Source organism: Halichoerus grypus, chromosome 2 (genome assembly GCF_964656455.1).
Source record: "Halichoerus grypus chromosome 2, mHalGry1.hap1.1, whole genome shotgun sequence".
Classification (NCBI taxonomy): Eukaryota; Metazoa; Chordata; class Mammalia; order Carnivora; family Phocidae; genus Halichoerus; species Halichoerus grypus.
In genome coordinates, this window is record NC_135713.1 from 203,100,532 (window position 1) to 203,114,462 (window position 13,931).

Below are 13,931 nucleotides of genomic sequence, written 5' to 3' on the forward strand. Positions count from 1 at the left end.
AGGTGGAGAGTATCAAACCCCAGACTACAAAGAAAGGGGTTCAAAGAGTAGGGGTATGTGAGCAGGGACCTACTGGTCCAATGGGCAAGAGGGGCCTCTGTCCTCAGAACATACTGGAAACTCTCATGGCTGTGCCTTAGACCAAGTAAGAGCCTGTGGATATTGATGCCAACCTGAATCCTCCAGACACTTGCCAGTTATACCAGGGCCTCCTTCCTGAAGAAAGCTGCTCATTGCTCATGGCTACTACCCCCTCATTCCTCATATTCCCCCTTATAATAACTACCTGTGGAAGTAAGAAGAAGGTCAGCACCAGCTTTGCCTGTCTTACTCCTTCTTTCTGACAACTTTGTGCCCATTCCCCATCCCTCCCATCAGGACGCCAGCAAGCCCCAGGGTGGAGCACAGAAGCCAGGAAATGATAGTGTCCTTTCTCATATTTTGCCCCTGGAGCCAGTTTTGCTAAGTGTCACACACACCCTGTGACATCTTGAGAAGCGAGAGTCCCAAGGAGGGACATAAGCCCCTCACACCCTAATCAGGAATGAGTAGGTGTGCAGGAGGCTTATTTGCACACACATTAAAAAAACACAGCAGCTGATAAGCCAAGCTTTTCCAGGATGTGGCCAGAGACAGCTTTCCACTTTACATATCTCCAGACCATGAGGTAAGATCAACAATCTGGAGTGAGGGCTCGGTCAGCCCTCCATTCCCATTGCTCAACAAGCCCATCCTCTGCACTGTACAGTTATGCTGAGAGACATCAGCCTCTGCAAACAAGGGTAGTATTTGGCTTCCAGGGGAAATGACCAAGGAGTTAAGCAAGCTGGGACATCCCTGAAAAACAAGGGAGCAGATGTTTTGAGGGTTGTGAGTAAACTTTCCTTTCTTGGACATAGGGGGTAAGGAATGACCAGTATCTGAGCTGCTCAAAGTCCTGCCTGTGGCCCGGCCCTCTGCTCCTGGGCCCAGTTTACCCAAGTGTTAGGAGTTAGTTGGACAATTAGGTAGTCAGGGCCAGGGTCCCAACAAGAAAATAGGGAGCCAGGACAGCTAAGACAAAACCACACTAGCATCCTGTTTTACAGCTTAGACAGGACCACAATGGCATCCTATCTAGCAGTCTCTGCAGAAGTGACTTTTGCAAAACATCCTGAAACAAAACAATTAACCTTAAAACATTGGTCACTATCACAAGTTAAGGCAGTTAGTCTTCAGATGTCAGCCCCAAAGACCAACATGTGAACAATAACCTGATAGGTAGACGGGTGTGTGATCAAAGCCCTGATCGACACATCTTAGCAGCCAATCCACACGGGCCCACACTCAAGATGCTCAAAATACATCTGCAAAAGAGCTTATAAAAACTCCAAGATTTGAATGCCAGAATGGCAACCCTCTTGGGTCCCCTCCCTCTCTGGGAGCTTTGTACTCTTGCTCAATAAACTCTGCCTTGCTGCCCACCACTCTTCATCTGGTCTACCTCTTCATTCTTCGAAGCGGCATGACCAAGAACCGCGGGCACCACGGGAATAAAAATCCTGTAACACAAGGAGAATTCTCTTTTGAGTCAAGAACAGAATTATCTGAGTGTCTCTGAATGGTGGCAAGACTGCTCCTCAAAACAAGTGCCTCTGGGGACTACAGGAAAGTCAGGCTGCTCTGGGGGCCCTGCATCCTCCAAAACCTACTGGAGGCTCTAGTCCTGGCTTGGCCATTAACTTCTGCATGTGTCAGCTCCCTCCCTGGGCTCCCATGTCCCCATCTGTGAAAGAAAGGATTGGATGGATCATCTGAGGTTCCCCTGCCCTAAAGCAACTGTGTAGGGCGCCTGGGTGGCTCAGTTGGTTAAGCGACTGCCTTCGGCTCAGGTCATGATCCTGGAGTCCCGGGATCGAGTCCCGCATCGGGCTCCCTGCTCAGCGGGGAGTCTGCTTCTCCCTCTCCCGCTCCCCCCTCTTGTGCTCTCTCTCTCTCTCAAATAAATAAATAAAATCTTTAAAAAAAAAAAATAAAGCAACTGTGTATGTGTGTGTGCGCACACAAATACATGCTCATGCATGAATATAAGTGCTTGTGGATATGTGTGCATGCATGGATGAACATGTGTGGCCTGTTTGTGCTTGTATGTGAGCATGTGTGGGAGCTGTGTATATATATGTGTATTGCACTGCTAATGCTATGTGTGCACACATGTATGTTGTGTGTGTGCATGCACGCTGTGTGTGCTATGGTGATTTGGGTGCACACATGTAATGTGTATGCATGTGTATTACCTATGTGTGTCGATGCATTGATTGGGTTCTCCTGGTTACAAGGAACAGAGACTTGTTCAAGCTACTTTTCTTGGTCACTTTGGACTTGCAAACTGCAATATTTTCAGAACCCACTCTATTCATGGGGGGAGGAGGTCCTGTACTGAAAGGGTTGGTTTTGTTGGGTCTCTCCCACTCTGGATTAGAAGATCCATGAGGGCTGTATCCCCAGTGGCTAACACCACATCTGATACATAGTAGATGCTCAGTAAATAATTGTTGGAAAATGAATACATAAAGAATTGTTTTCACTGCATTGTCATTCTTCTCCTGGCCCTGTAAGCTCTGCTAAGGAACTCTATACCATCATAAACCATAGTTGTTCTCAGCAACTGTCCTGAACTCAGTTCACCTTGGGCCCAACCACACTTCATCTTTTCTACCCACTTCGTGCTACACTCTATATTTTATATAGTTATCACATCAAATCCTCACTACAAATATAGAGGAAAGGCGATGTTATTCCCATTTTTCAGACAAAGAAATCTAGGCTCAGAGAGCAAGTAACTTGTCCAAAGTCACATGCTAGTAATTGAAAAAGCCAGGATTCAACCCTGGGCCTGGCTCATAAAACCTACCATCCTGCTTCCTGCTAGCGAGGCTGAGACAGAAGCCAGCTGCCCTTTGGTCCTGCTCAGCGCTCACAATGAGGAAGGAACCTGACAGCCAAGAGTTAATAAGACAGCACATCCTTAAGCTGGCTGTCAGCAGAGTATCCACTCCATGGCTATTTCTAAAACAGGTTCTCCCAAAATGAAAGAATGTATTGTCATGAACTGGAAATTGTTTTAACAAAACAAATCACTGATAACACTAACCTTAACATCTTCCAGATCTAATGCTGTTTTTCTGCAGTCTATGGAATGGGAAACTGAGTCTCAGCCAAGTTCTTATCCAGGCACTCAAGCAGAGGCAAAGTTTATTTTTGAGAAAAACACAGGTCTCCAAAGAGTGGGTGAACACTCTGGAAGGACAAGGTGAAAGAGTGCTGTGATTTTCAGGACAGAGTGTGGGCTGCTTTCCCACCTACCCCTCAGGAATCTAAGGTAACACTCACTGAAATCGACAAAGTGAAATTGCTGTCATTCAGGCTCCCTCTGCCCAGAGGACCTGATCTTTTTTTAAGCACTGTTTAGTGGGCTGGATTTATTTGGAAGAAATAAAATCAAGCAATTGTTCAGCAACAGTTAGGCTAGACATTGGCCTTCCTCTTTGCTTTTACCTGAGTTAGCCAACACGGTGTGCCTCCCCAACACATACCAGACATATTTCTGAATTACAAAGGAATGTGTGTTCATTACAGAAGGAGAATGGAATGTAAATGAACATAAAGAATGCATTTTAAATCACTCCTGATCCCCCCATGCAGAGACAACTGTTGTTTAATATATGTATGTGTCTCCAAAACCAATGTTTTGCTCTTTTCTGTAGAAAAGCAATTTATTCCAGGTTAAGTAAAGGATCACTCATGTAGGAGTTTACTTAATCAACCAGTTTATTACACTTATTAGGGATTTTTAATAGAGAAAAGTACAAAAAGAAAACATGGTCCATGGTGCCCACTCTCAAGTATTCCCAGTTAACACTTTTGTAAAAATGTAATGCAAGCAATGTTTTGAAGAAGAAGAAGAATGGGAGGAGGAGGAAGAAAAGGAAGGAAGGAAGGAAGGAAGGAAGGAAGGAAGGAAGGAAGGAAAGAAGAAAGAAAGAAAGAAAGAAAGAAAGAAAGAAAGAAAGAAAGAAAGAAAGAAAGAAAGAAAGAAAGAAAAAAGAAAGAAAAAAAGAAAGAAAGAAAGAAAGAAAGAAAGAAAGAAAGAAAGACAGACGGGAGGGAGGAATAGAAAGAGATAAAGCAACAAGTAAAAGTCTTCTCTTCATTCCCAGAACCTTAAAGGTAGCCACAGTCAGTTTCTGCTGTCTCCCTGAAAAAAAAGTGTATGCATAATCAGCATATACACCCAAGTGAAGTCAACATAAGTCAGCACACAAGCATATCTCTCTGCCCCTTCTTCTTTTACTCCATAATATCATTTTTCCCAAAGAGCACATACAGATCTACCTCATTCTTTTTTTTTTTTTAAGTAATCTCTATACCCAACGTGGGGCTTGAACTCAGGACCCCGAGATCAAGAGTCACATGCTCCTCGACTGAGCCAGCTAGGCGCCCCTACCTCATTCTTTTATGGGTTCCACAGTATTTCATCGCATGGATATTCTACAGTTTATTTAAGCAGCCCCAGTTGCTGAATTATTTGCCCTTACACCTCCTACCGTGAACATCCTTGTACGCACATCTTGGTGAAATTTTGCAAGTAAAACCATAGAACTGTTGAGTCAAAGGAATTTGCATTTGTGGCTTTGATAGATATTGTCAATTGTTCTTCAAAATTCCCCAGTGGGGCACCTGGGTGGCTTGGTCGGTTAAATGTCTGCCTTCAATTCAGGTCATGATCTCAGGGTCCTGGGATCAAGCCCCAGGGTGGGCTCCCTGCTCAGCGGGGAGTCTGCTTGTCCCTCTTCCTCTCCCTCTGCCCCTAACCCTGCTTGTGCTCTCTCTCTCTCTCTTGCTCTCTTTCTCTATCTCTCAAATAAATAAAATCTTAAAAACAAAACAAAACAAAATGCCCCAATGTATGCTCCAACCAATGATGCATGTATGAGCTCCTGTTTCCCCAAATCTCAAGCAACATTGACCATTATCATACTTTTATCAAAGCATTATGTGGTGTACTGTATCAGAGAAACAGTGCCAGTACAAAATATATTGAGAGAGATTTCCTTCAAGGATTTGGCTCTAGGGGGCTGACAAGTCCAAAATCTGTAGGGCAGACTGGCCGGCTGGAAATTCTCAGGCAGAAGCTGATGCTGCAATCTTGAACAGAATTCCTTCTTCCTCAGGGAAACCTCAGTTTTGCTCTAACTTCCTTAAATTAATTGGATGAGACCCACCCAGATTATTGAAGACTTACAAGTCAACTGATTGTAAATCTATAATATCTATAATATATAATCTATATATCCATAATATATCTTCACAGCAACAGATAGATTAATGTTTAATTAAGTAATTAGGTGCTATCTCCTAGCCAAGTTGACACATAGAACTAACCACATTTACACACACACAATACTGTTTGTATTCTTTGCTCACTTTCTTATTGAGATATTCTTTTGAGAGCTCTTTATATTACTATATATATTAACCATTTGTCTGTCTTGCAAATATTTCCTCTCTATCATTTCTCATTTGATTTCTGTATGTTCTGTCAACCAGAACATTTTTATTTCTGTGCAGTCAGATCTATCCATCTGAATTTCTGTCTTGTTAAGAAAGTCACTCAGAACCACTTTCAGAGCCATAGTAACCACCTCGTTCACCTAGGCTTTCTAAATGTTCCCCCTAAACCATAAAGTCACAGGAAAGCAGGGTGCTGAGGCAATATTAGCCCAGCTTCCATTGAGAGGTGTTCACTGAAGGACAATTTAATGTCAGGCCCTGGCTTTTAGCAAGGGTCAATAGAAAAACTAGAGGATATAAAGAACTTATCAAACTCAACACCCAAAAAAAACAAATAATCCAGTTAAGAAATGAGCAGAAGACATGAACAGACATTTTTCCAAAGAAGACATCCAGGTGGCTAACAGACACATGAAAAGATGCTCAACATCACTCATCATCAGGGAAATACAAATCAAAACTACAATGAGATATTACTTCACACCTGTCAGAATGGCTAAAATTAACAACTCAGGAAACAACAGATGTTGGCAAGGATATGGAGAAAGGAGGGGCACCTGGGTGGCTCAGTCGTTAAGCGTCTGCTTCGGCTCAGGTCATGGTCCCGGGGTCCTGGGATCGAGCCCCACATCGGGCTCTCTGCTCAGCGGGAAGCCTGCTTCTCCCTCTCCCACTCCCCCTGCTTGTGTTCCCTCTCTCACTGTGTCCCTCTCTGTCAAATAAATAAAATCTTTAAAAAAAAAAAAAAGGATATGGAGAAAGGAGAACCCTCTTACACTGTTGGTGGGAAGGCAAACTGGGGCAGCCACCCTGGAGAACAGTATGGAGGTTCCTCAAAAAGTTAAAAATAGGGCTACCCTAGACCCAGCAATTTCACTACTAGGTATTTACCCAAAGGATACAAAAATACAGATTTGAGGAGGTACATGCACCCCAATGTTTATAACAGCATTATCAACAATAGCCAAACTATGGAGAAAGCCCAAATGCCCATCAACTGATGAATGGATAAAGAAGATATGGTGTGTGTGTGTATATATATGTATATATATATATATATATATATATATATATATATATACACACACAACGGAATATTACTCAGCCATCAAAAAAGAATGAAATCTTGGGGTGCCTGGGTGGCTCAGTCAGTTAAAGTCTGACTCTTTGTTTCAACTCAGATCATGATCTCATGGGTCTTGAGATAGAGCCCCACGGCAGGCTCTGTGCTCAGTAGGAAGTCTGCTTGAAAATTCTCTTCCTCTGCCCCTCCCCACACTCGTGCTCATGTGTGCTCTCTCTCTCTCAAATAAATAAATAATTTTTTAAAAAAAGAATGAAATCTTGCCATTTGCAACAACATGGATGGAGCTAGAGTGTATTTGCTAAGTGAAATAAGTCAGTCAGAGAAAGACAAATACCATCATTTCACTCATATGTGGAATTTAAGAAACAAAACAGATGAACATATGGGAAGGAAAGAGAGAGAGAGAAGCAAACCATAAGATACTCTTAAGGACAGAGAACAAACTGAGGGTTGATGGAGGGAAGTGGGTGGGGGAGGGGCTAGATGGGTGATGGGCATTAAGGAGGGCACTTGTTGTGATGAGCACTGGGTGTTGTATATAAGTGATGAATCACTAAATTCTACTCCTGAAACCAAAATCCACTATATGTTAACTAACTAGAATTTAAATAAAAATTTGAAAAGACAAAATAAAGCCCATAGGAAAAGCTTTGCATTTTCTGCAAAATGACAATTGCCCATTTTGTCATTTGAGGCCCCTTATATAAGAATCCACATAAGAGAGTCTTCTCTGTATCGCATGCCAGGAGAAAATACTCACTGACTAAATAGACTCAGGCAATAAGTACTACATACCCCATCTGGTTTCCCATTTTGTCTTGGGTGCCAGGAAATCTAGAAGCAACTGTAATGCTCAGATACAGGAACAAGCCATCTCACTCTGGGACAGAAGATTTCCTCAGGCAGCATCTTTAACTGCCCTCTTGTACAGTTTCATTGTAAGCCACCTCAAATTCCTTTTGGAAGTAGATGAAGCCCAAATACAAACATAAACAAAATGACTTAAGACAACAACAAACTGGGGTGTCTGGGTGGCTCAGTTGGTTAAGCGGCTGCCTTCAGCTCAGGTCATGATCCCAGGGTCCTGGGATCGAGCCCCGCATCAGGCTCCATGCTCAGCGGGAAGCCTGCTTCTCCCTCTCCCACTCCCCCCTACTTGTGTTCCCTCTCTCGCTGTCTCTGTCTCTCTGTCAAATAAATTTAAAAATCTTAAAAAAAAAAAAAAGACGTAACAACAAACTGAGGGTTGTTGGAGGGGAGGTAGGTGGGAGGAAGGGGTAACTGGGTGAAGGGCATTAAAAGGACACTTGATGAAATGAGCTCTGGGTTTTATATGCAACAGATGAATCACTAAATTCTACCCCCGTAACTAATAATACAGTATATGTTACCTAAATTGAATTTTTAAAAAGAATTTAAAATGTTAAAAAAAAAAAAAAAAGAACAAAAACACCTGTCTGAATGGTGGCAAAGTTGGCACAAAAGTTTCTGTAGAACCATGATGAATCAACATTTTCACAAATGCTCCCTAGGAGGGAAGGTACAGTGGAAAATCTGGATCTGAGGTTGACATTCAGCTTCTCCAAGCAGTGAAATTTGGAGCCAACCTAGAGAAATTTTAGGAAAATCCTGGCAGCTATTGTGGAGAGAATAACTCCATTGTGTATCTAAGGTAATGGATTTAGGCAGACTCATCCCTAACATTTGGGGGACCAGGGCTAGAATACAAATGGATATCCATATACAACGTGTCTCAATATTTTAATGTTCTAAAGCAAGCTTAAAAAAACTATCAAATCAAGTGTGTCCTATCTTCCTACCTTGACAAACACATCTTCCTACTGACCTGGAAACCAGGTTTGAATATAGGATTTTCAGAAATTCTGCACCAAAATGTGGCAGCAGCATCCTGCCCCTGCCCCCAGGCAGGATTTGGCAGGACCTGAAGTGCTGAACCCTGTCACCCTGGACCATGTCCCCACTAAACCAGAACAGGTCCCAAGAAGATGGAACTCTTTTCATATAATGAGAGAAGAAAATGAATCCTTCACCCTGAAAAGGAAAAGGATAAAAGGGAAAAGAATGCCGATGTGTTATATCCTTTAGTAAATGAAGAAGGTGGACATGGAGGGACTGACCCTTCACCTTCTGAAATAGTCTCTCTAGGGAGCACTTCTTCAAGCCCGGGAAAGTTGGATTTGAGATGTAAATTATTAAAGCCACTGCACACAACAAACAAATGGAGCCCTTTAAACCAGGAGGAAATAAAAGCTGAATCGAATTTGGTTTGTGAAGTGGAGGTGGGGGACCATAGTCAGGGGACATCCAAAGTCAATATTACAAATAATCTCATGTGCCACTGACAGAGCCAAAGAGTGTTGGGGCCATGGGTCCAACCCCAGGAGACCCTGTCAATCCTTATGCTCTTACATTTTTGGCTTTTTGCATCTTTATGGCTTTGCAAGTCCAGCTAAAGTTGGCATCTCTTGAGCCTTTCCAATGACTTTGAATGCTTGTCTTTGGAAAGTAGCTATTGTCCATTTTAAAACTAAGGCATTTACAACTCATTCATTCATCCATCCACCCATTCATTCATTCATTGAGAGCCTACTGAGTACCAGCCTCTAGGTGTATGTATATTTCCTCTCTATTGCTTATGATTTTCTTCCCTGACCTGACCTTCCCGACTAACTCTCCCTACTACTTCCTCCAGGCACAGAAGTAGCCATTCCCTTCTTTCCCAAACTCTCCTTCTCTTGAAATGCTGTCCTCTCCAATGCTCCAGAGCCAAGGGCAAACACTTCCAAGGCATATATCCAGACGTTCTGATTTTTTTTATTCTATAGACAATGTTTTTTCAGACTTTGTGTTACTCTCCCAAGAAACGTGCCAAAGGGAATTAAAAGTGCAGGGAATTTATTAAGGGAAATACCTATGAAAAAAAGTGGGGTAGGGGCACCCGGGTGGCTCAGTCGGTTAAGCATCTAACTTTGGCTCAGGTCATGATCTCAGGGTCCTGGGATCAAGCCCCATGTTGGGGCTCCCTGCTCAGTGGGGAGTCTGCTTGTCCTTCTCCCTCTTCCCCTCCCCCATTCATTCTCTCTCTCTTTCTCTCAAATAAATAAATAAAATCTTAAAGAAAAGAAAAAAGTGGGGTGGAAGCTGGGAGAGGCAGAGAGAGCCCACAGACCATGATGCAGGTCTGACCCCAAGTGAAGGAGACCGCCATGCAATCTCTGGAAGGATCTGTAAAACCGTCCTAGAGCCAAATTCAGCCATTAGGGGAATCCTGTGTCTCCCAGAAACAAGCCTGCCTCAGTGTCCCTGCCACACTCTGCCTTTGGCTGGGAACAACCAGTGATAAGAATGGCGTCGGTGCAAACACACCTCTGGGGCATTCAGAGGGCACAGTGGGGCCTTAGTCAGTTACGCCCCTATGGTTGGAAGTCTGAGAAGCAAGCTCTCATGGTCACCTCAGATGTTCATTAACATGGGGCAAAACAAGTTTCCTTCTATTCTTTCATGCCTCTTCAGTGACTCAGATTAGGAAATCAAGAGTTTGGGGTGTGTGTGTGTGTTTAGAAGGAGCCCACTCCCACAGCCACAACGGCATCTCCAAAGCCCAGTTCACACTGCAGACCGTCACCCCTCTCTTGCTCCCTTTCAGACCATCCTGGTGGGTGACAGTGGCGTGGGGAAGACATCTCTGCTGGTTCAGTTCGACCAGGGCAAGTTCATCCCGGGCTCCTTCTCGGCCACCGTGGGCATTGGATTCACAGTAAGCGCTCCCAGACTCTGGGGCCCTGGTGTGTCTCTGTCAGGGTCCCAGCAGGAAACAGGTGGACACTCACATTGGATCATTCAAGAAGGTTGAATACGAAGACTACTTACCAAGGTGGAGGCAGGGTGTTGGGGAACCAGGGGGTATGGTGCAGTGCCCGTGCATGGCGCAGGGCCTCCATTCCAGCCCTAACCTAAAAAAAAAAAACAAGAGGAGAGATCTACTGTCAGAACCTGGGGGAAAAAGCCTGCAAGAGGAGGGCTGGCTGGCAGGAGCTGTGACCCTCAGTGGAGAAACGCAGCAACTCATAGTCACCCTCCTGGGAGCTGGCCAGGGCAACAAGGCAGCTCCCTCCTACCGTGCTCTCCTCCTGCTCCCCCATCTCTTCCTGGGGCTCCCCATTGGCTGAACACCACTGGAAACCAGAAAGAATATCTTGATACAGTTTGCTCAGGTCCCCCTTCCAGGGCAAGAAGAATGTGGAGAAGCAAAGCGATGGCTTCAGATGTTACGTACAGTCCAAATTTAACACTGTTGTGTGGGTCCTAGGGAGCTGGCAGGCCAACAATTAAAGTTTTGTTCTTAGCTCTCTGCCTCTCCCTGGATCTCCTCAGGATCAGGATGGAGCGGAGCACAGGGCCTGTGGGACCACACTCAGGGCTGGGAGGTAGCAGTGTCACACTGGTGGGAAGAGGCAAGGGGAACCCCCAGAAACTGGACTTGCCTGTTAGGTCACAGCAAGGAAGGCAAGGACTCATGATGGCCAGGGATTCAGAGTAAAGCAGAAATGAAAGCCTGGCCAGCATGTGTGCCAGGGCCTAATCCACCATGGGCCCGTTCCCCGTCTGCCCCTCAGCACACAAGTTCACAGGGGGCCCTCACAGCCACCAGCCTTCTCCCTTCACTCCACGCCCATTGTTCCACCTGGCAGACTCAGAGGGCAGACAGTGGGGTAGATGTGGGTGGGAACGCTCTGATTCACACTCCACAGATGCATCGGGGTGGGACCTCCAAATTTTGCCGCTAGCCTAGTAAGAAAAGCGTGGCATCTGACCTCTAAGAAGGAAGAAAGTATGTGGTCAAACTGAGAGCCTGAAGCAGGCTGACACAGGACAGGCCTGGCTCTCCCAAACCTACCACAGGACAAAGGAGGGTCTGGGTGGAGCCAACAACGCAAACCAGGGATGGAAGTCAGGAGCCCACATTTCCCTCTGCAGGCTCTAGGAGGGGCTCCTTCCTTGCCTCTTCCAGCTTCTGGTGGCTCCCGGCAATCCTTGGCATTTCTCGGCTTGTAGATGCGGCACCCCAATCTCTATCTCTGTCTTCACAGGGCCTCTTCTCCCTGTGTGTCTGTTCGTCTTCTTCCAAGGACACCAGTCATATTGGATTAAGGGCCCACCCTACTCCTGTACGACTTCATCTTAACTACTCACATCGGCAACAACCCCACTTCCAAATAAGTTCTCATTCTGAGGGAGTAGGGGCTAGGACATCCACAGATGGTTTTAGGGATGTAATGCAACCCATAACAGCATAGTTTGCAGTGGACGGGGAGCAAGGGCCATGCCTCCTCCTCTCTCTCATTTCTCGTCGGCCATTACTCTCTTGCTCTGAAAACCGTTGCCCCTACAGGGTTCCGGTGTGAGCACTCAAGAGCTCAGAGTGGGCTGGGGTGTTATTTGCAGCAGGCGACTCTGGCATCCAAAGAGCTGACCATACCACACATCTGCAGAGTACCGTACAGCTTCTCGGCTCCCACAGATGGCTCTCTGAGGCCCACCTACGTATAGATGAGGTGATGGCATGCCCAGCGCCAGAAAATAGCTCCAGCTGATGCCAAAAATCACAGAGCTAAGAGGCAGGTGTACACACAGTCCCCACCAGGCCTATAATCTCCCATAAGCCACACCTGCCCCTTACCCCCAACACCTAAGTCAAGAGGTGCAGATGCCCCTCTCCCCCTACACACCCTTCAGTCAGTCCCTGTGTAATGCACCCGCCCTATTCAGAAGTAAGCTTATGTGCTTGTATACAATGCTGGGACAGGAGTAACTAAATGGCTGGCCAGGGCCACAGAGTCCCTGAAGCCTACTAGGGGCAACCCCAGACACACTCCCACTCTCTGTCACCAGGAGCTGCAGGATTCCTGGGATGTCCTGGACAGTCTGCTCAAAATGATCCACGACCTCATGAATGCATTTAATACCAAACATCTAAGGCCTGCTCCATGCCAAGGGACAGGTGCCAGGCATGAATAAGACCAGCCCTGCCTTTAGGAGCGCCTAGATTGGGAGGTGTGGGGGGGGAAGGCTTTCCCAGGATGGGTCATTCCGGGCGCAGCCCAACAGGTCAGGGAGAAATGAGAGGTTATCTACACTATAAAGGGTCAAAGTCCTAGCATCCACTAGGGGCCGTGAAAAACCACCGTGTAAATGTGCTGCAAGGTGAATTTCGGTGGGTAAATAAAATTATATTCAGAAAAGCTCGCGCTGGGGTGCATTAGCAAAAGCAAAACTGCCTGAGCGCCTTCCTCACAATGCACGCCTCCTCACAAAACCAGCGCCCCGCTGCCCAGAGGCATCCCCAGCTCCCAACCGGGACCCAGGGACACCTGTCGGCCGCCAGCTGGCCGGGGCTCGGGCGCCGCCTTCAGGCCACGCTGCGCAGCGGCAGCGAGAACCGGGGCGCCGGACCGCGGGGTCCCCGCGATGCCAGACCTTGCGAGGCAGGCTGGATTTCCAGGGACCGTTCCCCGGGGAACCTAACCCGGGCCGCTGGCGACCTTGGGGGACCGGTCCTGGGGCTGGATTTGGCCCGTGTCCTCAGAGCGCGAAGCCGGGCCAGTTTGCTCGGGGGCCCGCCTGCCCCTCAGGCGCTGACCCTGCGGTCGTGCGCGCCCTCGCGAGACAGCCTGCTCGGGGCAGGTGTCGTCGGGGTGGCCGGACGTAGGGAGGAGCCTGTCGGGGTCCGGGCCGGGGCGGTGGAGGGTGGGAGGATGGGGTGGAGCCTAAAGCGGGGCGGTCCCTGCGCTGTCCCTCGCCCGCCACCAGCCCTAGCTCACCTCTGGTCCAGGGGACATGACGGGCATGTCTGGCGCCGCTGCCACCCGGGATGGAGAGGCCCCCGAGCACTCCCCGCCTTGCAGTCCGAGCTACGATGTCACGGGCAAGGTGGGTGGGCACTGCGCCCAGCGCTGGGGACTCCCCAGCCGGCTCTGAGGGTCACCCCTTCCCCGCGCCCTTTGCCCTGAGACCCCGGTCCAAGCCCCTTTCTGGCTTCGTCTGCGTTGGACTCGGCCCTTTCCCCAGGGAACCGGGTCTCCCAGAGCAGGGAGGAAGGGTGGAGACAGCCCCTGGCGCTATGCCATCGTCTAGGGCTCTGGGCTGGCTCAGCAAGGGTGGAAAGAGGAGGGTCGGAAGGACTGAATGACTCCCCACACAGCGGACCCCAACCCAGTTTTCTTTTGCTGCACCCTGGCCGCTATGATCTCCCGGGAACCCCGTGCTTCTC

The 13,931-nt window shown here is 47.3% G+C and overlaps 1 protein-coding gene and 1 long non-coding RNA gene across 5 annotated transcripts in view; one reads left to right on the forward strand and one right to left on the reverse strand.

The window, feature by feature from the left end:
• RAB37 (RAB37, member RAS oncogene family) overlaps positions 1 to 13,931 on the forward strand; it is a 63,467-nt gene that overhangs the window by 41,362 nt on the left and 8,174 nt on the right. For 2 of the 4 annotated variants that reach the window (XM_078066046.1, XM_078066045.1), the window contains exon 2: positions 10,308 to 10,418. In XM_078066046.1, the coding sequence (XP_077922172.1) occupies positions 10,308 to 10,418 (111 nt within the window). Of the gene's footprint in view, positions 1 to 10,307; positions 10,419 to 13,448; positions 13,592 to 13,931 lie in introns of those variants that run through there. The other 2 variants (XM_036088612.2, XM_036088613.2) reach the window with 1 other exon arrangement.
• Positions 3,755 to 13,444, reverse strand: LOC144380889 (uncharacterized). Its single transcript, XR_013445197.1, has 3 exons — positions 11,559 to 13,444; positions 10,532 to 10,614; positions 3,755 to 4,237 (listed from the first exon to the last, which is right to left on the reverse strand). It is a non-coding gene; the product is annotated as an uncharacterized LOC144380889 (long non-coding RNA).